The 27533-nt window shown below is 39.5% G+C and overlaps 2 protein-coding genes across 4 annotated transcripts in view; both read left to right on the top strand.

Moving 5' to 3' along the window:
- LOC116037625 (transient receptor potential cation channel subfamily M member 7-like) overlaps positions 1–3819 on the top strand; it is a 41139-nt gene extending 37320 nt beyond the window's left edge. Inside the window, exons 35-40 of the mRNA XM_031281587.2 lie at positions 444–727; positions 1067–1149; positions 1786–1991; positions 2216–2267; positions 2685–2791; positions 3519–3819. Of these exons, the coding sequence (XP_031137447.2) occupies positions 444–727; positions 1067–1149; positions 1786–1991; positions 2216–2267; positions 2685–2791; positions 3519–3631 (845 nt within the window). The 3' untranslated portion in view covers positions 3632–3819. The remainder of the gene's footprint in view (positions 1–443; positions 728–1066; positions 1150–1785; positions 1992–2215; positions 2268–2684; positions 2792–3518) is intronic.
- Positions 3820–11536: 7717 nt separating this feature from the next.
- Positions 11537–27199, top strand: zgc:123258 (uncharacterized protein LOC641502 homolog). Of its 3 annotated transcripts, XM_031281584.2 has the most exons (17): positions 11537–11804; positions 13593–13703; positions 13998–14180; positions 14362–14451; positions 14583–14716; positions 16044–16198; positions 16289–16385; positions 16754–16855; positions 18124–18205; positions 18377–18451; positions 18794–18850; positions 19442–19495; positions 22577–22676; positions 23936–24016; positions 25191–25351; positions 26026–26059; positions 26736–27199. In XM_031281584.2, the coding sequence occupies exons 1-17, from the start codon at positions 11751–11753 to the stop codon at positions 26774–26776; spliced, it is 1611 nt and encodes a 536-aa protein (XP_031137444.1). In that variant the 5' UTR covers positions 11537–11750; the 3' UTR covers positions 26777–27199. The 3 variants fall into 3 exon arrangements, with proteins under 3 accessions (XP_031137444.1, XP_031137445.1, XP_031137446.1); XM_031281585.2 differs by lacking the exon at positions 26026–26059; XM_031281586.2 differs by lacking the exon at positions 19442–19495 and having other exon boundaries at positions 26736–26915.
- The last annotated feature ends 334 nt before the right edge of the window (positions 27200–27533 follow it).

The following is a 27533-nucleotide window of genomic DNA, read 5'->3' as shown; positions in this document are numbered from 1 at the left end:
CAACAGAATAGTGACTAAAGGAAGTAAAATACCTAGCATGCCAGATAGACCCATGATAAAGAGTTAATGGGTCAAATCGCTACTAAAAAACAAATATTACATCACCAATTGAACATTAGAGCAACTGTATATTTATTCATGTTACTGTTTGTCCGCTGGACGTGCAAGTAGGCAAATGCTTGCTAACATGTCAGCCAGAAGCACTTCATAAACAGATAGTATATTAATGTTCTGGTGCTGTGTTTGTTTTGAAGTCTCTCTGCCTGTGTTTTTTGTTCAGAGACAATGGTCAGCAAACAGGGACATGACATAAAGCCAGCAAATTTGTTTCAAGAAACATCAAACCAATGCTGTGTTTATCAGTGTGTGTGTGTGTGTGTGTGTGTGTGTGTGTGTGTGTGTGTGTGTCTGAGTGACTCACCTGCTGTAATGTGTTCCCTCAGGGGAGCCGGTGACTGTGTACCGGCTGGAGGAGAGCTCCTCCAACACTATCAACAACAGCATGTCTTCCTGGGCCCAGCGGGGCCTCTGTGCCAAAATCGAGTTTCTTAGCAAGGAGGAGATGGACGGAGGACTCAGACGGGCCCTCAAGGTGCTCTGCACTTGGTCAGAGTATGACATCCTGAAACCAGGACATCTGTATATAGTCAAATCCTTCCTTCCTGAGGTGGTCCAAACCTGGCAGAGCATCTACAAGGAGGACACTGTGCTGCACCTTTGTCTCAGGGTAGGGAGCACAGACACACAGTAGACCCTACTAACTGTAATATTTTATGCATATACCTGGCAATGTTCGGCTTTACCAAACAGCCTTCACAGTACCTGTCTGGGATGAAAACCGCATAAGCTTATCGTTAGTTAGATATGCGTTGGTTAGCTTTTGTAAAGTGTAATGTTCAAAGCAATAAGGGTCTGCCTCGTTAAAATGAAAAAGTGATTCCATAAAACATAAACATAGAAAACTCTATGTCAAAAACATTTGAACCACAAGAATGCTAAAGAATCTCTCTTTGTGGCAATATTTTAAAAGGCTGTATTTTAAGTGCCGTTTCACTGTGTCACCCAGGAAATTCAACAACAACGAGCTGCTCAGAAGCTGACATTTGCCTTCAACCAAATCAGGCCAAAGATGATTCCTTATTTGCCGAGGTAAGTGGGCATGCAGGAGGGTTGGCAGAACACAGACACAGAAATCCTATTTCACACACATCTTAAAAGAGCTTTAATTTCATATCTTGATATGTTTTTGTGTGATTAAAGATGCTATGCACTGCCAAGTCGCACATTTTGCTTAGCTCAATGTGGTTTGGCAAGGCCAGATCGGCATTTGTTTAGTTATATCACGTAGGCTGTACAACAAGTGATTCACACATTAACACAAACTCTTCCTGCACCTAACTTGATCAACATGTTGTTTCCAGTCTTTGTGCTAATCTAACTGTTCATTATAAGGCTACATCCAGCTGTAAGACAGACTTGGGAGTGGTATTGATCTTTGCATTTAATCAGCAAGAAAGCAAACTATTCCTTTTAAACGGTCAAGACAGTTGTAAACCTATGCCATTATCTGATCGAGGTTTCTTAATTAATAATTAATATTTCCTTTTTCACAACTCTATAAACAATGCAGTTTTTAAGACAATGCTTTCTATTTTTTTCTTACTGTTAAAGCCTAAAATTAAATGAACTAAGGAGACTTTTGCTGGAACATTTAGGAGGATTTTAATTGTTTAAAGTGTCCTTTTCTGTGGGCCATCACCCTGAAACCTGAGTCCGTGTGTTCAGGTTTCTGGAGGTGTTTCTGCTCTACTGTCACTCTGCCGGACAGTGGTTTGCTATAGAAGAGTGCATTACTGGGGAGTTCAGGAAGTTCAACAACAACAACGGAGATGAGATCGTCCCCACCAACCTCCTGGAGGAAACCATGCTGGCCTTCAGCCACTGGACCTACGAGTACACCCGCGGAGAGCTGCTGGTGCTCGACCTGCAGGGTAAAAACTCTCAACACACTTACACATCACCACACAGGATCCATTAAAATGCAGTCACGTTTTTATTTTTATTTTTTTTAATCAGTCATGAAGATGGGATATGTAGTTCCTCAGTTTCCTGCATGTGACAAATGTGTTGCCATTAATGTCATTTCTTCATTGACTACCTGTGCACTTAGTGGAGTTAATATGATAATGAAGCTTGTGTGTGTCTCTCTCTGTAGGGGTTGGGGAAGTTCTGACAGATCCATCAGTTATTAAGAGCAGTGAGAAGGGGTAAGTGAGCTGTCTTACATTCTCACACGGGTCATTCACCTTTGGAATTATTTTTTTTAGCTTTTTGTGGCTCAATATTGTAAAGCTGAAACAATTAATTGATTAGTTGATAATAAATCGAATATTTTCTAGTTCCAGCTTCTCACTTGTATAGATGCTTTTTTTTTTCTTTTGTTTTGTCATAGGTGATAAACTGAATTTATTTCAACATTTTAACAAAGGCACCTTTGACGTAAAGAAATTGTGACAGGCATTTTTCAAAATTTTCTGACATTTTATACTGTAGACCATTTGTTTGAGAAAATAATCATCAGATTATCTAACAAAAAATAATCATTGCTAGAAGCCCTACAGTTTCTTATCAGCTGTTTTTTTCTAGTAATTTTGCACTAAATGACCACTGGGTGACTCTTGCAGATCCTATGATATGATATTTGGACCTGCCAACCTGGGGGATGATGCCATAAGGAACTTCCGAGCAAAACACCACTGCAACTCCTGTTGTCGGAAACTCAAACTTCCAGGTGAGGCATATTGATCAGCTGCTGTTCAGTATTTTAAACTAAATGACACTACAAATGTGCTCAACATCTTCAAGCTTCAGAGCAGCATTTGGGGAATTTAGATCCCCTCCAGATGTGTTCTAACACATAAAATGTCTGATATGGTTTTCCACAAAAAGTTCAATTAACTCGTTAAAATTTCTTAAATTGGGTACCTGGGTGGCTCACCTGGTAGAGCGCGCGCCCATCTATAGAGGTTTACTCCTCGAGGCAGTGGTCTCTCTCCCCTTTCAAGTCTTCAGCTGTCCTTCAAAAATAAAGGCCTAAAATGCCCAAAAAAATAATCTTTAAAAAGAAATTAACACCTAACTCCTTCCTCATTGAACACATAAACAACTGCTTCACTCTAAAGCCCATTCTCGGTGTAGGTGCACTGGAGGTTTAAGTTTCTACATCACATTTGTGTTATTTTTGTACTGGGCAGGCTTCCAGAGAAGATCTGATGTCAAAATCATGCTCACACACGTCTTGAGTTGAGCACAGAGAAACTTTCCTTCTTCAGCAGATTAATTTGAAAATCACCTTTTTATAGTGTCAAACTCTGCATATACATCATCCTGCACAATGAAAATCAAACATCCGAGTGATGGAACAATGAGCGAAACACATTTTTGACCAGAAGGGTTACAAACACAAATCATATAAATTATAATCTGTTGCAACATGTTGACTTTTTCCCTTCTTCCAGATCTAAAGCGGAATGATTACACTCCAGATAAGGTAACGTTCCCACAAGAAGACCCTTCCAACCCAGGGGGCGGCATCAAAGATTCCCGCCAATCAATGAGGGTGATGCTGTGATGGGTTTAAAGCAAGAGAGAGTGAGTGAATGATCACAAGGAGAGACTGTTCTGATTGATTTCAGTCAAAGCCAAGGAGCAGAGAGGCTTTCCCAATCAACTGGAAGAATCACACTTGTGTTTCCATGGAAGCCAGTGCATGCAGACTGTGTCGTGTTTTTGTTGATCCCGCCAAAATGCTGTGTCAAACACAATTCAAACATCTTAACCTTTTTGTTTTTTAGTACATTTTTTTTACAAGTTTATAAAGATATATATGAACTGGATATATCTACAGGTACAATATCATTGCAGAGGGTTTATTATTTATGAAGTTTGAGTTTGAGTTTTGAGTTTAAAAAAAAAAGTTTATTATACATATATATATATATATATATATATATATATATATATATACATAGCAGCTTCAGAGAGGACAACCTGCTGAGATCAGTCACTGCTTCAATGCAGTTTGCCATCAGATCATTTTTATTTTCAATGAATGTAATTTTATTGTATTGAAAGTGTCCACCAAAATATTGCTGATAGTTTTAATTGTTACAAAGGTACTAGTCTATATCCACGACCTTCCACTTCCGGGATTGCTCGGTTGCTGCCGAAAATTCCGCCATATGTTCTTCTTTCCGGCTGGATGTCCGTTACCCTATGCTTTCTTTTAAAATTCGATAGAATAGAATTTTAAACTCCAGTGGATTTATGAGGACTATGGTTAACTGCTCCTCAGATCTCTGCAGGGTAAATTGAGACAGCTAGCTAGACTATCTGTCCAATCTGAGTTTTCTGTTGCATGACTAAAACAACTTTTGAACGCAAATGTAGAACGCAGTAGCACCGGGGCTCCGTGCGGCGCAAAGACAATAAACTAGAAAACGTTTTACTCCCATCCCGGAATGCTGTGTGGACTAGCCAGACCCTCCTCTGCAGCACTGTGGAGGAAGGTCTGGCAAAGCGAGACTACAAAGTTACTGTTGCTACGTCTTTGTCATCAACTATTGTATGAACAAATTACAATCCAGTGTAATTTATAGATACTGTTATCTGGCATAAACTGAACAGATTGAAACATTTTATTCAGGGGAACTGATGGATGTAAGGGTATTACTGTATACATTTTGTACTGGACATCATTTTAAACAAATAAAATGTCAAAAGGCTTTGACAGATATTTAGTAGTGGGCTGTCAAGAAGAAATTAAATCCTCTCATACAGTATCTGAAAGATTTTATTCCAAAATTATGATATTCTGTATAAATTAGAGCTGAAACTAATCTTTTTGGTTATTTTGAAACACATTTTACAAACTTAATTTGTGAGTATTTAATGCTTTTCTCTGTCACTTATGTTGCATTTGGTATGTCAATCAATTTGAATACATCACTATTATTTTGAGATTTTAGATACAAAACAATTATCGATTGTTCTATCTTAAAATGTTAGGTCCACTTTAAAGCAGCCATATTATGCTCATTTTCAGGTTCATAATTGTATTTTAAGGTTGTACCAGAATAGGTTTACATGGTTTAATTTTCAAAAAAACACCCTATTTTTGTTGTACTGCACCGCTCTCTCTCACTGCTGCAGATCCTCTTTTCACCTGGTCTCTGTTTTAGCTACAGAGTGAGACCTCTTTTCTTCTTCTTCTTCTGTACTATCTTTGATTGCACTCGCACATGCGCAGTAGCTCAGATGTAGATCATGTCAGCTAGCTAGCTCCATAGACAGTAAAAGAAAGGCTGTTTCTACAACTTCGGTCAGTTACAAGGCAGGATTAGCTGGGAGACTTCTAAATGAGGGCGCACATGTAAGTAGTTCTTTTGTAGATTATGGTGAACTTGTGTGTGTTGTAGCAGTGCTTTGCTATTGAGAACGAGGTAGCATGCTAGCGTTAGCGTTAGCACTAACGCTAACACTATGAGCTAATGGTTGCGGTTAGCCTGCTCGTTTCAGCTTGTGACGTCACAAGCCGTGCCGATTTTGAACAGCTCACCCAGAGACTGAAGGCAGGACACATTCAGAAACTGTATCTCACTCTAAACAGCATGGATGGATTTTTTTCAAAGTTTGTATGTGTGTGGAAGCACCAGAGACACAACATAACAACCCAAATCCCAGAAAAAGTGTTTTTTTCATAATATGGGCACTTTAAGGTTTAAGGTTTGTATACCAACCCATGTTTTCCTGTATGAAAACTTTTTTCACAAGCAATGGCTACTATCACTATTAAGTAAATTTTAATTCAAAATGTTGCCATCGCATTGAGCCCATTATCAGCAGATCAGTGAAGTCCTGTATTTAAAGGGGGCTGGTAGATTCTTGAACGTACAGTATGCCTGCAGAAGGAGACAATGAACAAAGCGGACTTCCTTTTGCACCATGCCCCGTTGCTCTTTCATCTTGGCTTTCTTCCAGCTTGCCCTGGTGGTACATCCCAGCCCCAACCTGCTCTGGGCTACAGCCCCGACAATAGCGTGTTGCAGGCGGTCTTCCGCTTCCCTCAGTGCTCTGCTGGCTGACCACTTGCGACCTGTCTTGACCTTGATGTCTGCCTGGCGGACTCTTTCGACCCTGCTGTCACGCAGCATCATGGCCTGCCGTGTTTTTGTTGCCTTGTACTCCTCGGCTACAGATGTTACTAGCATTTGCAACTAGCCTGAGCTGTACAGTCCAATAGAGCAGAAGCACTTTGAAAAGCCCAGCCACCTCCTCAGGTAAGAGTTTATCTTCCTCTCCAGCCTTTCCACAGTGGAGATATAGGAACCTCATAAACAAGCAGCGGCCAGAGCAATCTGGGAAGCACCCCATGTTGGTATCCCCAGGCCTACTTGCCGGGTAGGCCGCACTTGTCCAGCGTTGTCATCCAGGTTTCTGCCTGAATGAGAATCTCCTTCACACTCTGCCTGTCATTGAGGTCTGCTCTGTTCCACTTGCCCAAACTCTTTACTGGCTTCTCTCGGACTGTTGGGATGACGTCCTCTTTGATTTTGAACCAGAAACAGTCCTGGACTGTTCAGCCCTAATAAGAAGAAGACACTTGAATTTCAATTCAGGACCCTCTTCAGCACCAAGCTTCGGGACTTTACAGGTTTGAACTTCATTCTTGTCCAATCGGTGAGCTCAACCAGATCCTCCAAAATCCATCTTCCTTCAGGTATTGATTTTGCTGTAATGGCGAGGTCGTCCATGAAGGCCATGAATGGGCACCTGCTGAATGCCGCTTGCTAGTACTGCGCTTTGTTGTAACTTTTCTGCTGATTTGACAAGAAGGTTCATCGCCGCGGAAAAGAGAGTCAGTGAGATTGTGCACCCATTGACAATTCCCACCTCCAGCCTCTGCCAGTCAGTGATGAAGTCTCCGCGGGTGTACCGCATTTTGAACCTGTCGAAGTAGCACTGCACAAGCTTCTGGAATCACTCTGGGACATGGTAGGCCTTTAACGTTGTTTTCACTAGCTTGTGGGGTATCATACCATAGGGTAGCACACTAAGCCACAGTACCGTCAGGTAATCATAATTTGAATGTGGAAAAGTCTCTGACCTTCCGCGCCCAAACAATGGATTAGCAGCGAGCGCTTTCTTGCCTCAGGCAATTCCTCATTAAATGTTTCTTCTTCTTCTTCTTCTTCTTCTTCTTCTTCTTCTTTCTATTGTTGGGGCCCAAGCACTGACATCATCGGGGGTGAAGGCCCTATTGCTCTTCAAATGTTTTTTAGGGCCCGAGCACCGACATCATCAGGGGTAAAGGCACTATTGAAATTCAAAGATTTCTTATTTCTGTCTTTCTTTCATATTATTAGGGCCCGAGCACCGACATCGTCGTTTGGCGAAGGTCCTATTGCTCTTCAAATGTTTTTTCATGGTCGTCTTCTTCCTCATCATAATATATGCGTTTAGTGCGGTATTGAGGTGCTTGGGCTACTCAAAAACACGAAAATTGGAACGCAAATCAGACAGAAAATTGCGAACTGATATGGGTCTCAGGCTTGGGCATGGCAAATTGGCTCGATAGCGCCCCCTATCAGTTTTCAAAGTTAAAGCCCCCTCCATTAACTATCACATACAGGTATGAAATTTGGTATGCATATGTATCTCTTCCAGACATACAAAAAAGCCTCTTGGACCCACCTCCTAAACCCAACAGGTGGTCCGCTATATTGAAATTGTTTTTCAAATTATGGATGATTTTGACCATTTTCAGGGGTTATACGTTAACCGATTGACTTCAAAATTTGGCAGAATAATCTAAAGACATTGGCAAAGCTTTTTAGCGCACGCCAAACATTGTGGGCGGGGCATGGTGTTGATGTTTCATGTTTCTTGTACCTTGGTTGGCCATATACTCCAGCTTTCTCGTCGGAGTGAGCTCCTTCTCCCGATGAAAGCAAAACTGTGCGATGAAAGCACGGAGCTTGGCTCCTTCCGGGGGTGGCGGTTGCAAGGTTTGGTGTTCCCTGTCAATAATGTTAATCACCGCAACGTGGAAGTCTCTGTATGAGAGCCTCATTAAATTCCATTGGTTTACCCCCTTCTGCTAAGGTGATGCCGATGATTTTAATGTTATTGCAGCGTGACCGGCCCTCGAGTTCATTCACCTTTAGTTTGAGTGTGCTGTTCTCATTTTTCCGGCTGGAAAGTGACTTTTCCAAACAGCTAATGCGGCTTTCTTGATACAACACCTGCTCTTCGACAGACTCTACCTTCTCCATCAGTTCCCTCTGGGAGCTTTGTACTACCTGGAGAGTCTGCTCCAACTCATCAAACCTGTCATTAATGTGTTTGGGGATCTTGTCAGAGACCTCCCATATCAGCGGAAAATCCGCCATGTTGTCGCCACCTGTAGCCTGACCACTAGCTCAGCCCGGAGAGCCACTGGTATTGTTGCTAGTGTTAGCATGAGGCTGATCGGAGTGACTCTGTGTTTATACCGTTAGGCTTCTTAATATTAGCCATATTGTCGCGAAAAGTCAACTACCCGGACTCTACTGTATCAGAGAAGTTCCCGAGGCAAATGAAATGTGATGTGAGACTATAAAAAATTAAATATGAAGATTGGCACGGAAGAGCCTCTGGAAGCACGTCTATTCCATGCGTTGCTCATTAGCCCTTGTATATTTAACATTTAGGTATAAGTAGTGTACCCAGTGACAGTTGACTTATCATTCCTGAAGAGATCCCTTAATAAAGCATTCAACCCCCTGTCACAGACACTGTTTTCGGTTTGGTTTATAGGTTTGTCTGTTTGCTGTGTTTGTCACTTTTTATCACATTTACAGATTTGTGAAATTTGTCTTATTTACTTTTCTTGTAAAAAATGTATTAAATGTAAACCATTTCTTTTTCTCCATGTGACACACTGACAATTCAAGAGCTATATTACAAGCACACTCCTCATTTCTACTTTTTTCTGTTATACCACCAGTGGCCCACACTGAAGGAAAAATCATAATTTCAGGAGATTCCAGTGTTTCTGTTTTGACAATGATTGAAGAAATCGTTAAAAGAAAATTTTGAAATGGGATTCTTTTTCGTTTTCAAACTTTCTTAAATTCAACATTTTGCATTGAAAGCAACATGACTGTCATCATCTAGTAGCAGTTGCCATGCAGTTAAAGTGTAGCCTTAACAGTTTCAGTTAGACGGCAGATTTGAAAGTGGCACATTGAAAGCAAAAACCCCAAGCTACAGCAGCAGCAGCAGCCGGGTATTCGGGTCAGGGTCACACATGGGGAGGCCGCTGCTGTGTTTATCTCAAGTCTTAGTGCTGTGGAGCTTCAGGGGTGAGCCAGAAAGTATCCATCTACGCCCATCATATGTGTAGTTTTAGCTTCTCAGCCATGTAGCCATGGAAAATTGAAAAAGACAGATAATATTCAAATGAATCTGCATGTGTAAGAGGACATATAAATTACTGCTGCCCATTAATGAACTCCACATTAAATATTTTTGTTGTGCTGTACACATAGCCACATTCTCGTTGGCATTGTTGCTGTGTGGTTACGTGCTTTATTTAGCCCACTACTTCCTAATTAACCCCATATATCCTAAACCAAATTATCTCTTCTTATAGAATCTTGCAGCACTGCCAGTAATGGTCGAAATGATCTGCACTTGAGCTAATTGTCCATCTGTCTGTGAGAACGGGCAATGTTTTAGCTTTTTGTGTAATTGATGAATTTGAAATATCAGGTTCAGCATCTGATTACATTTTGGACAGCAAGCAGACTGGCTATTAGCTAATTGGTGCTTAGGAGTATACTAGAGTGACAAAGGATCAGACTTAAAATAGAACCGCATCTTATCCTATGGTCATGTTAAACTGAATGTGTGATTTGCATGAGTCATACATTAATAAGGCTACTCAAGCAAAGCTAAAAGGGCAACAGTTAGAATAGTGAGAGATCATAAGCAGTGACAAGTGTACAGTATGAATAGGTCAAGGGGGGGGTGTTTCAGAATCCAGTAACATGTCATACAAAAATAGAAATAATCAACACTGCAAACATAGAGTAGGTCAGGAAGTGATTCATATGATAGCATCCTACTTCATCACGCTATAAGAGACTGTGTGAGAAAAATAAAAAAATAACTAAGATATTGAAATGTTATTCTTTTTCCCTGGATATTTGGTTTGTTCTTTTAGGAAAACACACCAATTTTAGGAAATGAAGATTGGCAATGTATTAGAGAAAAATTATGTGTACCAGCAGAGACATGCTGTCACTGATTTCCAGTGAATGCTGTTCGGGACCCTCAGCTGTGGAACTCCATACCTGGGGATCTCAAAACAATCAAAATGCCTCAAACTTAAAAGAACTTACTGTCTGTTATGGGTCTGTTATAATAGATTCAGTTTTAATAAAATTCCTGTTAAAGAGTTTCATGAAATATCACCAGATCTAACAATGTTTTATCTACCTAGTATCATATCATGCACATTTTAAATTAATTAAAAATGATTTGCTTCATTTACGTACTATGTGTAAATACTGGTGCTGGTCATGTCACAGGCAGTCGAAATTCACTCCCATACAATATTTACTTTTGAAATAACAGTGTGTAATGTGGTGCCCTTTGATTTGTTGATGATGTGTTTTTTTTTTAAATCAATGAATGTCTTATTAAATAATGTTGTGAACAGTCAGTAACTGAAAGAGCTGTCTTTTCAATGGTTCAGTAGCTCCACAATAAGATGAGCCCACAGGCTGACACACTGCCAAGACAGAATACATGATATTTCTCCTGCTGGTTTGTCTCTCTTCTCTTTCCTATATATATATATATATATATATATATATATATATATATAAAATAAAGCAAACAGAAAAACAAACCTAGAATAAGTCAATAAATACAACAACAAAAGTATCCTGCCATAAGGATTAAGATGAACTTTGGCCTAAAGGCTGACAAGTAACTTAATGTTTTTAGTGGCCCATTCAATGAGTTTATTAGCAGCGGAATATATCTATATCTATATCTGATCAAAAAAAATGTATGTCTTGATGTATAAGAATAAGGCAAATGGAAATCATTGTTTTGCCTAATTGAATGGAAGTCAATATCTGAATGAAAAAAATTGAAATCTGGGAAAAGATTGGCTGCAATGTGTGTAACATAAATATGCATGTTTGAAAAAAAAAATGTAGGCCTACCTTACATTTCCTGAATAAAGGTGGATCTCGTCTATTATGAAAATCATTCTCAAAAATCTCTTCTGAATTACATAGCACCTATATTAGAACTACTATTTATGTTACATTGCTATACTTTTACTTTATACTATTTCTTTGGTTGTTGACTAATGTTACATTGCATTATCCTAAAATATTGAATGTACTTTTACATTTTCAGTGTACTTGTAATGGATTATTTTTACATTGCTACTTGTATAGTACGCGTGTACGCTATGCCTGTTGTTAAGACGCTGTGAGGTGAAACAGAAACCAGTGGGTCAGCGTGTCATGTGTCACAAGCCAATACAGGAAGTACCTGGTAGCTGCTGGCACGCTAAACAATAGCAATGAAGATACGAGTAACTTAGCGAATAAGAAGTGTCTCCGTGCCATACATAATTCAATTAATGTGGATGCCACCGGACTTCGTAAAAAACGAATGTTACCATAATGGAAAGAGCTGTCAGAATCATCATTTTATCGGTCATTTTCTTGGCATCGCAGGTAAGTTTATAGACGATAATAACAAACTAAACAGGGTGTCCGTCGGCAAATGACGGGCCTTATAGCTGGATTTACCGTCGAAAAACTCGCTAGCTGTGACTACTGTTATCTGTCTAAATTATATTCTTAGTATGTAGCTAGTCAACACACTGTGCTAATATGTGTACGAGAAGTACTGTCTTGTTCTGGTATAAAAAGAGACAAATGACTGCTGTCGATGAGCTAACGCTAGCTCTAACGTTTCGGTCAGTTAGCCTCAGTGTGGTTCAAGCTAGAAAACTGAATTTTTGTGCTGCATTAATGTTACATAATGGGAATACGTTAATGTAGGTAACACTTTCCTAAACTGACGTTAAATTATACCAAACTCCTTGTTCGTTAAAATCTAACTAATTTAGCTAATTTATACAGAACAGAAGTATAACTTTGGGTTTGGCGGAGGGGGGGTTCCCGACGTCCTCTATCACTTCACCAACCAAGGAAACTTATAAAGAAGGAAGAGTCATATAGCCATTAGACTCTGTCGCTACTAGAGTTGGCCAAATCTGTTTCTCTTCGAAAAAGAGGAATAATAACTGCATACTTAGCTACCTTATTTAAAAAAGAAATTGTCTCCGTTCTAAATGTGGTCTCTTACTGGAATAGCTTCACTCCAGAACTGGAAGAAAATCTGGTTCTTACATTTAAAATGTCTGATTAAAAATAAGGTTAAAGAGGTGTCTCTTAAAATGATTAATCGATTTTATCCCTGCATTGTATTTCTACAAGATACAAAAGGGACATTATTGTGGACTGCTCCTTTTGTAAACTGGCTCCTGAAGAACCTGAAGACCTGTTTTAGTACTGTTCTGCCTAATGTCAGCACGTTTACTTACCAACATATTGAATCTGAATTTTCCCTGTCATATGAAACTGTATGTTTTGGGATCTTGTCTTATGCTTCCATTAAGACATAAATACTACATCATTAATTTGATACTGTTGACTGAAAAATGCTTCCACAAAATAAAAAGATTTGATGTTGACTAATGTTTTTTTTAAATCTAAATGTTCGCGTTTGTTTTCCTTGTTATTGGTCTCCAAATAAGATAATCCTTTATTTATTCAGGTGTTGCTGCAGCTTAAGACATACATGAGTATATATAGATAACTACAAGTACAAAATAAAATAAGAATAAAAAACGAGGTATATCAGTCAGTCTAATCTATATTACATTTCAGTAGGCATGGATAAGTGAAGTTGTAGCATTTAAATGACTATATTTCAGTGTAGGGCCAGTCCAAACTATACATTAACATGTAGCCATGGAAATTATGTTTAATATATATATGTGTAATCCAGAAGTCTAAAAATGTTTTAAAGTGATTACATTTTGCCTGGTATCAACCTAGATCAGCAGTTCCCAACCTTTGTGGTTGGCTTGAGACCCCTTAAATTATAATCAAAGTCTATTTGTGACACACCATCACATGTTGTGACATTCTGTACATGAGTTGTAAGCAGTTCAACCAACAACAGATTCATTTTCTTCTTCACATATGATTTAATTGAAATGATTTTTCAGCATACAAAACACCAAATACATGCCTACTGGGATGCAGCGTGTGTTAGCTGGATGTCAAGCCAGTTGCAATTAATCTGCTGCTTTCTGTCAACTCCATTAGCCAGCATAGTATGTTAGTTTGATTCCTCGGTTTTGTCTTACAAAGCTGGGTGGGGTTAAGATAATTTTTTCAACATTTTTAATTTGTGTGGAACTCAAAAGAATAACATTTCTTGCCCAACAGATAAACTGCCAAGAGGCGATCTTGCACATTTCAAATGGAAGTACAGATAGGGAGTACTGCATTGTCCACAATCACTCCTGGACCCCCCTGTCAGAAACCCTTGATGCTGCTGTAAGTTTTTCAAACCTTTTTAGGCACTATTCTATTGTAACTTTTCAGTATCTTTTTACAACCTGGTTGCTGGTGATGGTTTACCACTCTGATTCTGATTAATGTGGTAATCAGAAGTATTCACAGTTAAGAAGTAATGATGACATGACCTTGAGATGAAATGACTTAGTTGTGTTTACTGTAACACCCATACGTGTGTGACTTCTCCTATGTTTTCTAAAGTAATGATGGGAAAATTATAGGAAACATTCCAATTTCTAATTGTTAAATCAGTTATTGCCTTCACTTTTCCAGTTGCAGTATCCATTGGTGAATATGACCTCCACTGTGCTGTGTAATGCCACTGGGGTCAGTCCAGATGTGGTAAAGGGCAAAGCGTTGGTAGTGATGAGGGGCGACTGTGGTTTCAGCCAGAAAGCTCTGGTTGCTCAGAGCCTCGGAGCTACAACTTTGCTCATTGCCAGCAGCAAATCATTGGTAGGGTATTTCCATCAATCTGTATATTGTCAGTGGACTAATCATGTGATCATAATACTAATGTCAGGATGTTTGAATATAACCTGTAAGTTGCACATGCAGAAGTGATTCAGAAATAAGGAAGTGACATTCTAACCAACTGCATTTATAAAAATCTCTTTTGTACTTCTCGGCTCTTCAGATCACTCCATCAGCCAATGACTCCGAGTATGCAAAGATCCATATTCCTCTGGCTCTCATGAGGTACAGGGACTTACTTGAAGCACAGCAGGTCAGACAATCTACTTTTTCGGCCTCTACTAAATTTGGTCTTGTTGTTACCACCCTTTCAATCAATCAATTTGATGAAGAAGGTCAAGCTGGATGCAAAGTTTGTCATTAAATGTTTGTGAATGTCCTCAGGTGTTTGGTGAAGGGATGCAGGTGAAGCTTTATGCTCCACCTCACTCAAAGATTGATGCAAGCATTGCGGTCATGCTACTGATTGCCATTGTCACGGTCGCCTTGGGCGGCTACTGGAGCGGGGCAGGTGAGAGGTGAGACATTGCAGCTTCACAAACGGAGCAGTATCTATACATTTTAATACATCAAACTAGAGCACATATTTGAAGAACATATAGTTGATGCATTGTTAGTACTAGTGCAGTGCCCGTTCAAAACGTGCCTGCTTGGAACAGGCTGATTGCTTGGCCTGTGGTATTGCTGTCTGCAGCTTTCTCCAGAACCATTGTACCCCGAAATAACTTACAGAACAAGCACCCAGAGCACTTAATATGCAACTCAACTGTATACTACTGACTTACTGTGTACTTCTATTTTAGAGGAAAACATTGTACTATTACATTTACCTGACAGAGAAATGTTACTTGTTACGTTGCAGATTCAGATTTTACTCACAAAATATTACAATTAAAATATGATGCATTATTATTCATTTACTATCCAGCATTAAGTTAAAGTTGAAAGCTACACCTTGAACAGACGTTAAGTAAATGTAACTACATTGTGCTGATATAATGCCTCTCTTTTCACTTTAAGGAAACATGTAAATGCAGGACTACTGTGCAGTATTACTTATTTTACTCTTAATAGTTAATAATTTTACTTCAGAATTTTTTTTTTGAGTACTTATTCTACCACTGCCAATACCAACATTCCCAATTAGAGATATTCTAGAAAAGCATGTAATGTTAGCTTCTTGTAATATATTGCCCATGTTTTGGCCTTGGGGAGCTATAGACATACTTAACATCAGGTTCTTGTGTGTATTATTTGCTTATTTAACAGAGGTATCAATGTAATAAGTTATTAGTGGTGAAAGTTAGTATGGCAAACTTACATGTCTTGCAGTGTTCCTGTGTGACCTCCACGTGCTCTTTAACTCCAGAAAAGTGAAGAAAAGTTTGGTTGGTATATCCAGAAATATGCAACATTGGTAGCAGCAAAAAAATAAGAACGGGTACAGTCAATGAGCCCGCTACGGATGTACAGAGCCTTGTACAAAAACGTGCTGCGTGTGACGTCTTTTGCACATGCGGCTCCAAAACAAACGAGTTAGATTCACATTTCATTAATATTTAATGTGTCGCGTGTCAAAACTGCACCAAAAACTGCGATACTGGGTCATTGGGTACCCAGAAATACACCTGCCATGTGTGAAGTAGCTCTGATGAACGGTTCTTGAGATATTTGAAAGACATACACACAATTTTCCTCAATTTTATAGTTAGATGTAGTGACTTAATTGAGTGACGATGTGTGAGTGTTGAACACATAGTAGATGGCATTGTCAACAATGCATACTTTTTATCAAGAATACGCCTTAGATAGAAAAGAGATCTAATGTTTTTCTGTTTGTGGCAGAGACCGGTTAAATGGTGTTGGGCCACGAGGAGGAGGGGGAGAGAGCAAAGCAGACAGCGGAGAGCTTTTCCTGTACTCTCCTCTCAAAGTGGTCTTCTTTGTCGCCCTGATGTGTGGGATGCTGGTACTCATGTACTTCTTCTACAATGTCCTTGGTGAGTGGGGAAAAAAAGAAAATTGTGTACCCTGAAGGACTGATAATCTGGAGTTTTGTTGATATGATCTGTGTTCCTTTTTTTCCCCAGTCTACGTCATTATTGGCATATTCTGCCTGGCGTCTGCCTCTGCACTGTTCAGCTGTCTAGATGCAGTGATGGAAAAACTTGGTTGTGGCACTGGGAGGTATGAGCATTTCTCTTTCAAAAAATGTTTATATACGCACACATTCCACTAGTGTTGGGCAAATATAAAATAGATACTTGTGTGATATAAGACCTAAAATCACTTCATAAAATTGAATAACATACTGTAGAAATCACAATTTTAGCCCAAATGAATGTGTATCAATACCACCTGACGAACAAGTCCGTATAAGTGAAAATGTATTTTTCCTTGTTACAATTTTCTCATCTAAACAAGACAGACCTTGTGGTCACATTGGGAAGATGTGAAACAGATCACTGTGTTTTAACAAGTCTGTCTTCACACTCTGGCAGATGGGCCTCAGCTGCTGAAAGTCTGTTTATTTGATTGTCTGTGTCTTTTTCTAGCTTCTCTATCCGGAATTTCAACCTCTCAGTGAGGTCTCTCATACTGGCTGCTGTCTGCATTAGCATTGCTGTGGTCTGGGGAGTCTACAGGAATGAAGACAGGTACTGGGAGGGGACACATACACTCAAAACACACAACTATAACCCTTCTGTCAGTTTCACACATACACTAAAGCGTGATTAATGGTTCTACGGAGGCTCCACGCAAAGCTTTCGCCGTAGCCTATGTAAGTGACCTGAAGTTTATACTTGTGCATTGGTGTTACATTACATTACATGTCATTTAGCTGACGCTATCCAAAGCGACTTACAATTGCTATATATGTCAGAGGTCGCACACCTCTGGAGCAACTATGGGTTAAGTGTCTTGCTCAGGGACACATTGGATAATGTATCGCAGTGGGATTCAAACCCAGGTCTCCCACACCAAAGGCAGGTATCATATCCACTGCGCCATGCCGATCTCTTTAATAGAATAGCAGGGCTGGCATTTGTGTGTGTGTGGAGAGGGTGTGGTAGAGCGAGTAAGAGAGTGAAGGTGATTCGCTTGGGAGCGAGGGCTCTAGAGAGGCATAGTGGGAGAAACAAAATGTCTCCCCTGTGCTTTCTGACCACGGTCGGAAATCTGTAGCAGGAAAAGTTAACCTTTCCCTTGATTTCATGTTTATTTTAGAAGGAGAACCAGGAAATGAGTAAGGGGAAATGCAGTGCTACCAAGCCACGGCTGAGCGATGTGTGTCGCCGCAACGTGTAGTTAAATTTTTCGAGAGGTGCACGTCAGACTACGGCGTAGGGTCTGGCGTAGGGTCCATGTCTCCACGTACCTACATACAGTATGTAGCCACGGCGTAGATTTAACGCAGAAGCATAAATCACGCTTAAGACATGACTGCGCCACCGCCACGGGACTGTTTTGGTTGTGAAGCAGGAAATGCTTATTGGTTCAAATGATCTGATAAACACCTACATTGTAGCAGCACTGCTTTTAACATTGGATCATCCAATCAGGCTTTCTTAGAATTTTAAGCCTTGCTGTCACAATTAGTTACTTTAATGATCCTATTCAGACAGCTAGTCTGAGTTTATGAATGTAAAAAGTCCAAAGACATTAGAAACCAGTGTTTCTTGGTAAATTATTAAACATATGGCTACAAAATCAATGTTCATTAATTCTTGTTGCTCTAGGCTTTCATCATGATTTCTTTTAGCAGAATTGCCTTTAGCAGGGTGTTAATTCTAATAATGTGTAACGTGATGCCTTTCCTTTTTGCATTGTATCCTTAGGTAGAGTGAGACTTCTCTTGTTAAAGGTAAAAACAACATGTTAAGGTTAAAACACAAGGTAAAAGAGCTTTTTTGTGTCCTTGTAGATGGATCTGGATCTTGCAGGACCTCCTTGGCATTGCTTTCTGCCTCAACTTCATGAAGACCATTTCACTGTCCAACTTCAAGGTACCTCTAAACCGCCACTCTTAATTTAAGTATATATATTTATTGTCCTCTGTCATTAGTATGTCACACACTGTCCCATTGTTGAAGATGTTGTCTTGGTATCACACTACACACAACATTTTTCTCAGTTCTGGAGTTAATCTGTGAATTTCTTTTCCCATAATGGCATAGATCTGTGTGATTCTGCTGAGCCTCCTGCTTGTGTATGACGTCTTCTTTGTTTTCATCACTCCTTTCTTTACCAAGGTATGAGTACATTTTTTGGTTTTGTTTGATTTTCTCAGGGCTTTTTACATACTTAACTGCTACTGATATCAATTTTTTTCTGCCATTCCTCAGTATTTCCTGCTTTTATACTCTAACCTTTGTTGCTCCAAAGTGTATTAGCATCCAGTTAACATATTTCACTAAAGCACAAAACCTTACTTTAAGTGAAGAGATGCTTTGCGAAGGGAACCGTACACACAACTACATACAGACACCTAATATCATTGATTAGAAGATATTTTGCAGCTCTGGTGTTTCAGTGTGATGTATGGAGGGGAGCACAATATAAATTCTTCTTGGCATCTCTTTCTCTGTCAACAGAATGGAGTTAGCATCATGGTGCAGGTTGCCCTGGGCCCCGATGCATCAGGAGAGAAGGTAAGTCTCCTTCCATTGCTTCCCACCTTGAAGGGGAACTCCACTAAAACAAATTCTAGGCATTTTCTAACTATTTGCTATAAAATTAAATTCCACATTCATTCTTCTTTTATGCACAAAAAAATAGACAGCCTTTTTTTTATACAGCAGTTGTAATATCTACAATTATGACAAAAGGATATGAATGCTTTATGTTTAAGTAACATCACAGTTAAAACATTTTCTGAAAACCAACTCAGGCACTTTATTATGTCCTAGGATTGTTTTTAAGTGCTTATGGCCCAAAATAGTTTACTGTATTGGCAGACTGAAGAATAAAAACTTTGTTCTATAAATAAATAAGTCTGTGGAGTAAAATTATGTTTAAGAAGAGCAGTGTGCAGGAGTTTTTGATCATAGGAGTGCAGGAGTTTTAGTTCACCTAAGTCCTGGACAACAAGCTGAAAGCTAAGCCTGGTGGAATTCCCCTTCAACTTTGTACTGGCTTTATTAACATCCTGGCTGATCTGCACTGCTTGTTGTTGATGCCCTAAGAGGCAAGATGGACTGATTGACTAACTGTGCGTTGGGGTTGGGTGGGCTCTGTCGTAGACGCAAGGTAACATGGTGGAGGTCCCCGCTGAACCCCAGGCTCCCTCTGAGAAAGTAAGCCTTGACTTGTTAACCACCCACTCCTTTTCCTAAACCTACATACTGAGGTGGGTGGGAGGGGATTGTGGTTGTAGATGTTTGATCTCAGATAGATTCGCATGAGTAGAGTCCCACTTTTATAGAGGCTATTGAGCTGTGTGATACCAATATGATGAGGAAAGTTTTATATTGGGCCTTTCTGTTGTTTTATATGTTCTATGTAGACACACATGGACGGCCCAGATTCATCCAAACTAATAGTTACAGTAGGAGATAATTTAAAAAAAGCAGGTAATAAAATGCCTTACGTTAGGGGTGATTAAAATGCATTCTTTGAATTAATATATATGTGAAATAATATATACGATAATATATATAATAGGTATTTGCAGAATATACACATGCTGTTACCTAACCCTTTTACAAAAGTGAAGTAGCACACATGTAGACTCTCACATGACTGTCAGGTGGTATGTGCTGATAAGTCACCTGAGTCTGTATTTTAAACACAGCAGTTCTACTTAAGCTGAATCAGTTCATGAGCAGTGTTTCATGTTGTTAATGGATTATTTTTTTATTTATTACACTGTAGCCCCTAACTGAAAATTTGAGGGGCACAGGTAGAAAATTTAGGGGCGCACACCTTAAATCAACCTCCAATGCAATTTTTCACATTTTCCCCATTTTAACTGTATTACTGTAGCCTGGTTGACACCAGACCCTTCTCAGTTATAACTGAGAGTGGGTCTGGGAAAGGTTCATTGACAGTTCATTTCCAAAGGGGCGTTACCAACGGACGCCGCTCAAATGCCTCTGGGCGCATTGGATAGTCCAACCAATCAGACCAACGATCCGGGTGACGCTGCTCTTCGGTAGCCGTCATGTTGAATGTAAACAAAAAGCTGCTCGCCGTTGCTGCGCTACCGTCGGCGTGTAAAGCCCGCCTCAACGGTTGTGATTGGTGTAAAGCCCGCCTCAGCGGTTGTGGTTGGTGCCTCGATTTTGGGGACATTGGAAATGGGTTTGAATGGGCTCTTCGCCAGACTGACTTGCAGAACAAATCTCAAATTTGCCGGACGTCCGTCAGGGTTTACCCAGGCTAGTATTACTGATAAATGCTTTGGAACTACAGTGTGTTTTATTTTAGTTCACGGTTACATTTTAGTTGAATGGTGCTTAACAAATGCACATTAAGAAATGTAAACAAAGTATTATTACTGTCATTACAGTCCAAAAAAACTATAAAACTAAATGTAAAAATTAGGTAAGTGGTCACGTTACTGTCATTACAGCATCAGAACAAGTAAACAACTTGTGCCTCTCCTTACTCTCCCGCCAGCCGCCTGCACATGATCTCTGGTATACCGTTTTTCAACATGAAATAATGTGGTCAAATTTGCAAGTTGCACGTGTGAGTAGTTTAGAGGTGCAACGATGAATCAATTAATCGATTAGTTGTCAACTATTAAATTAATCGCCAACTATTTTGATAATCTATTAATCGGTTTGAGTCATTTTTTTTTATTAAAAAAATAAGATTTCTCTGATTCCAGCTTGTTAAATGTGAATATCTTCTAGTTTCAAAACAAGACATTTGAGGACGTCATCTTAGGCTTTGGGAAACACTGATCCACATTTTTCACCATGTTTTGACATTTTTATAGATCAAACAACTAATCGATTAATTGAGAAAATAATCGACAGATTAATTGACTATGAAAATAATCGTTAGTTGCAGCCCTAGAGTAGTTGTAAAACAATACTCACATTGTTTCAAAAAAAGGTCGCAAAATGCGACTGTTTGGCCGCAGTCTGGAGCACTGAGCGGGTTCAATGTTTTTGTCTTTATATTCCATTTGAGTGAAACATTGTTTTAGCATGAATACCAAGTGTTTGTAAGTGTCATTAAGTGAATGTGTTTTTTCTCCTGGTTAGAGGTACCCAGAGGTTTTAGTTAAGGAATGTTAAGTCATTGCTGGATAGCTAAAGCTGGGTTTCTCCCAGGATTCCTCCTGCAGCGGAGCTCATGTTTTTGGATTTTTGGTTTTCTCTCTGGGAAATTCTACTCTAGAAGCAAACACCTGTGTACTCACAGCAAAATCGTGTTCAGTGTGTAAAAGTCTGCATACTATGTATGTGAGCAATTGTGGAAACAGTGGTTTGTCAATGTGTTAGATGTAACTTGAAACAAAAAAGTGTGTTTGCTAACACTTGGCCTACTGTAGTGAAAAATAATCGATCAGCTGAATGAAATCAAAAAAGTATTCAAAGTAAACTATGTTTTGAACATCCACACCTTGATGAGGTGGTCTCGGTACGCTATTAATCAATCTCTTTTATATATATCGTTTGGGGTGAGAACGTGATCCGACCTCGAACTAGACATACTACTGAATGTGTGCTCCACAAGTGTAAGCTAAATGACTCCTCTAGTCAGATCTGCTTTGCAGTCTGTGATGTGGCAGAACATGTAAAGTGTAGCAACTTGCAATGTTTCTCTCACAGAAATAGACTGCAGTCAAGCTCGCTGTCCGTCACTCACATTTCTGTGGTCAAATCAGGCACCACTAAAGTTGGAGACTGACGACGGCAGAGCAGAGCGAAGTCTCAGTGACAATGTCTGATTATTTAAATGAAATGAGCTGGTTTGACCAAGGAGATGAAGGAAATATGCACCAGTCCAGAACACAGGGCCTTCTTCCTGTATTTACTTTCTTGCTCTCTCCCCAGACACATCTGACCAATAAGAGGAATGAACGTTCTTGCTTGATTTGTAATGACACATTTTGGTACGCTTGGATTTTTCCAGGTGTGAAACGAAACTGAACCAAAGTGAAATCGCTCCCAAGTTTACAAACTCATCAACTGATTCGGACCAAAGCAAACAAACTATAGGTTTGAAAACACCCTTAAAAAAACTGTGAGAGATTCTAAAGCAATATACACCAAAATGTGTGCTTTGAGAAATGAATATAAAGAGTCAGATTGAGTCAGTATAACACAACATACAGCTCACTGTATTTGGTTGCATACAACACAATAAGTCTGTTGTCACACTTCATGTCAATTTAAACATATACCATTTTGTTTTCATAGCTGCCAGTGGTGATGCGTGTCCCACGGTTCTCAGCCTGGGCTCAGAACTTGTGCGGGATGCAGTTCTCCATTCTGGGTTATGGAGATATCATTGTTCCAGGTGAGGTTAAAGTGTCACCGTCAGTGTTTAAACTGTCCCTGGTATACAACAGTGGCTGCTGGTTGCCAGTCAGTTTAACAACAGTATTTAAACCCATTATGCTCACAGAGGAAAAGGAAGGAAAAACTTGATACATAATGTGTACACTTTAGTACAAACAAAGCTTATTAATTTAAAGTGGCCATATTATGCTCATTTTCAGGTTCATAATTGTATTTTGAGGTTGTACCAGAATAGGTTTACATGGTTTAATTTTCAAAAAACACCATATTTTTGTTGTACTGCACATTGCTGCAGCTCCTCTTTTGACCCTGAGTGTTGAGCTCTCTGTTTTAGCCACAGAGTGAGGCATCGCACTTCTGTCCCATCTTTGTTGGAAGTCGCACATGCACAGTAGCTAGGTACTGTGCAGTGGCTAGGTACTGGGCTACTAGCTAGAAGCTAACGCTGCTAGCAGTTAGCCACCTCGTTCTCAATGGCAAAACACTGCTATAACACACACGAGTTCACCCTAATGTACAAAAGAAATTGTATAGAACTGCTTACATGTCCCTCGTCTGCAGGTATGCAACGCAAAGTTTAAAGTGCGCCCTCGTTTAGAAGAAGTCTCCCGGCTAATCCTGCCTTGTACTGAACAAAGTTGGAAAAATAGCTAGCTGATGTGGTATTAGCTAAAGTGGTTAGCACACACCAAATGTTTCGGCCGATGACGTAGATATCCCTGCCGATTTTGACCAGCTCACCCGGAGACTGAAGGCAGGGTACATTCAGAAACCCGTATCTCACTCTAAACAGCATGGATAGTTTTTTCTCCAAGTTTGTATGCGTGTGGAAGCACCAGAGACAAAAAACACCCCAAATCCCAGAAAGTTATTTTTTTCTTAATATGGGTACTTTAATTATTAAAACATACTCACCTGTTCTTCCTGATTGTGGAGTTAATAGTCAGAATTGAATCTGATTACATTGAAGACAAAACACAAGGACAAAAGTAATAGTCTTTCCAATAAAAGCAGAAATGCAAAAAAGAAAAGTAATTTAATGTCATACGCATATAGAGAAGAATTTAAGTTGCATAGGGTGTGTGTTAAAGTTACTTGCTTGTGGGAATGACTAATGTGTTGCTTTGTTTTTGCTTTATAAGTACCAAAACCAATTATGTTAAAAAAATATATAAATGGCAGCACTGCTTCTATGCTGAAAAAGAAGACAAGTAGTATGACGTATCACTCAAACCTCTGCATCCTCTGGTCCAACAGGTCTCCTGGTGGCCTACTGCAGCAGATTTGATGTTTGGATCAACAGCAGCAAGAAGATCTACTTCGTCAGCTGCTGCATAGGTACATCACAGTTCAACTATAATTTTGTTGATATGTTAATTGATATATTGTAACTGTAAAATAATTGAAATATGTACAAAGCTAAATATACATCTTATCCAGTTAACTGTTGGATTACAGTTCTCATAAGTACAGGTTTTACAGCATAGTTGATACTGGAATAAGTGCATTATGTCAGTCATATTATAGAATACTGTACATTTCATGTTTTTATATTAGTGCTGTCAAACGATTAAAATATTTAATCGCGATTAATCGCATTAATGTCATAGTTAACTCGCAATTAATCGCACATGTCCCTTGATTTCTTTTTGTCCCATTATTTTTTCTCATTTTAATGCTCTTATCAACATGGAAAAGTGGACCGGCTTGCTTTGTGCAAATGTTTTTTTTATTGAAAACAACATTGGCATACTGTAGTGTTCAATTTCACACTAACATTCTCACTTGGAGCAGTCATTCACACTTGGAGCAAATAATCTCTCACACAATGTAACGGCTTTGACGAGGGGGCGGAGAATTCGCATCAGCTGTGTGCTTGGCCATCAAGTGGTATTTCAGACGACGTGCTGCGATGATAGCTCAGTTCACAACGACAAAACACACATCACTTTGGTATTGTCAATGGAACGATTTGGCAACTTTTTAAAAGTAAACTTTCCATTCAGAATCTTATTGGTATCCATTTCGGCGTCTCGCGCTCGCTATCCACTCAAAACGTAGCGTTAGCCTACTACTCTTTGGCTGGCTCGCAAGCCCAAACAAGTGTGTGCGGCGTGCCTGTTGTTTTGTTTCCGGTCTAGCTAGATCCAGTGTGGTGTTGTAGTTTTTCTAACGTTACTAGTTGTTGCAACAGCATGTGGAAAAAAAAACTACAAAGTTTGCTAGGCCAAAAAGAACGTTAATCTCGCGATAAAAAAATGTACGCCGTTAAAATGGTTTTGCGTTAGCGCCGTTAATAACGTGTTTAACTGACAGCACTATTTTATATATATTATATATTTTATATATCTAGCTGAACTCCATACATTATAGACTGTATTTCATAACATTTCCTTATTCATCAGTAAGGAAGTATTTGGTATATATGTGTGTATCAGATGATATTTTATTTCAGGTTGACCTTGTCTCTCTCCTTATGTGTTTGTTTTTGTCCATCTCTCATTCCTTGTAGCCTATCTGCTGGGAATGATAGTAACATTTGCTGTGATGCTGCTGTCAGGGATGGGCCAGCCCGCCCTACTCTACCTGGTGCCCTTCACCCTGATTACCTCCGCCGTGGTGGCCGGGTGTAGGGGAGAGATGAGGCAGTTCTGGGCTGGAACCACCTATGAGGTGAGAGGACCAGAGAGTTCAAAGGGATTGTGTATATAGTTCTGGCACAGTAGTGGTACTTCCAGCATTCAAACAGGTTTCAATGTATTTCTGAAGAACTTCAATCCTCTTTTTATCTGTGTCATAAGTTTTTCACCACCAGTTCATGAAACCAAAGTCAACGAAGCGCTATTGACTTGGCTTGCTGCCAAGACGTATGCTCACTCCCCCAGAATGCCCTGCAGTGGCATTATATGAGAAATGTAGGCATTCTCTCTAAAAAAAGAAACAGCAAAACCTCTTATATTTTAATGATTTTTTAAAAATGACAAAACGGTAAATATTAAGCAGTGTTGGAAATGTGTTTTAACACAAATGTAAATCAAAGAAAAACATAGTTTAAACAGCACACCACAGTTTACCTTCACAGCTGGCATGAACTGAATGAAAGGCTGGCTGGAAGTAATGCAATTGACCTAAAATCTGTAGTATGTTTTTTAGTTGATATGCATATATGCAAAAACGCCTGGATGCCTTACATTCTCATCCTGAGGTCCTAATGAATTGAGAAATTCTGAGAGAAGGTTGCATGGATGTGTATAGATGTGTGAGTAATATTCTTGTCTTTGTATGTGAGAGACATAACAAACGAGCAGGAAAGAGATACAATTCTAACCTGGCTTCATCTTCACCAGGTCTTGGACTCATCCAGGGAACCTTTGATGCCAGGTGTGCTTCCCTCAAACCCAGACCTCTCCCCTGCATCTCTCCTGTCATTTTATAGTGTTGCTTACTGCAGTGCCTTCTCTTTTCTCACCAGCTTCTTTTGGTCCATTTTTCTTTTGACATTTTAACCCCTGATTTCCAGGGTCAATGTGATATTCAAAGACACAACATATGTTATGCCTTTAAAATACACAGAACTTGGGAGGACCTACATTTGGACAGTACAGTGTTTTGCATTAACTGACCACTAGGTGTCTCTAGTTGATTGAAAATAATCAGCTATGTCTGAAGAGCTTCTCAAAGCCACACTCCATGGCCCTGGAATACCATTAACTTCAACTCTTTATTTCTGCAGTTTGTTTTATCATTCTCTTTCTCCACTCATCCTTTTTTTTTCTTCCAGCCAATGGGAATTAATACTTGCATTACTCCATCCTCCATGCAGTTACCAACATGTCCATTTTGCCCTCTGCATGTCGTTGCTTGCAGTTATTGGGATTGGGATGTGTTATCTCTGTGGTTTGGTATATGTAGAACGTACCGCTCATCTGCTGCATCTACTAGTATATGCAGTACGCATTGCAAATTAAAATCACATCTCTTTGTCTATCATGTTTATTTGGTGAACTATCCCATTAAATTGAAAAATGATTAACTTTTCCTTTCCTCTTCTCTTTAGAGGGAAGAACTGACTGCTCCGTAGGAGGAGAAAGATGCTGACTTACAGTAATGAGAATGGACCCTACTGCTGGATGCTTCTTTTTTTACATTTTAATATTACATTTGCAAAGCAAGGGAACATATGTTATTGATCAACATATTCCCAAACAGTGTGGGTTCATTTGACTGCTGTGAATGATTAGAAGGCTAATAAATACTCTAGGCTTGTTTAGTGCCTGAAAGGTCTGTTAGGCTCACGTTCAGAAAACTGTAACGACTTGGCCTCGGTGATGATTGCATACAAAAAAATGAGAAAGCACTTTATACTATCCAGCTTGACAGTTTCATCAGGGTGGGGTGGGTTTTAAATTACTTGTAGCCACAATATGAAGTTTTTGATAACTGTTTTGGGGATTTATGTGTAACCTGTTTGTATGATGGGATTTATTTCATTGCCTTATATTAAAAGGAACTTAAATTTAATGTTCTTGTACGTGTATTCTGTTCCTTGTTGAAACTTCCACACAGATACTTCAGGGAACAAAACATTCCTGTAGATAAAGGGCACATCTCTAGTCAAGCGGTGACATGTTCTGTTTGGGGGGAGGGGAGGGGAGGGGGGGGGGGGTCCATTGAGCTATTAAGTGTATGAACTGAGAGAGTAGACAAGTTTTTTTTATTTTTATTTTTTTATGACTTATGGGGGGTTTTATGCTCTGTGAGGTAATTGGGGACCAGACAGTTCCAAGCATTAATCAATCATCAATTAAAACTAATTCTGCAACAAAGGAGGTTGCCAGTGAAGAGGATAGAACAG

The sequence above is a fragment of the Sander lucioperca genome, chromosome 3 (assembly GCF_008315115.2).
Source record: "Sander lucioperca isolate FBNREF2018 chromosome 3, SLUC_FBN_1.2, whole genome shotgun sequence".
Taxonomy (NCBI): Eukaryota; Metazoa; Chordata; class Actinopteri; order Perciformes; family Percidae; genus Sander; species Sander lucioperca.
This window is presented reverse-complemented; position numbering and strand designations above follow the sequence as displayed.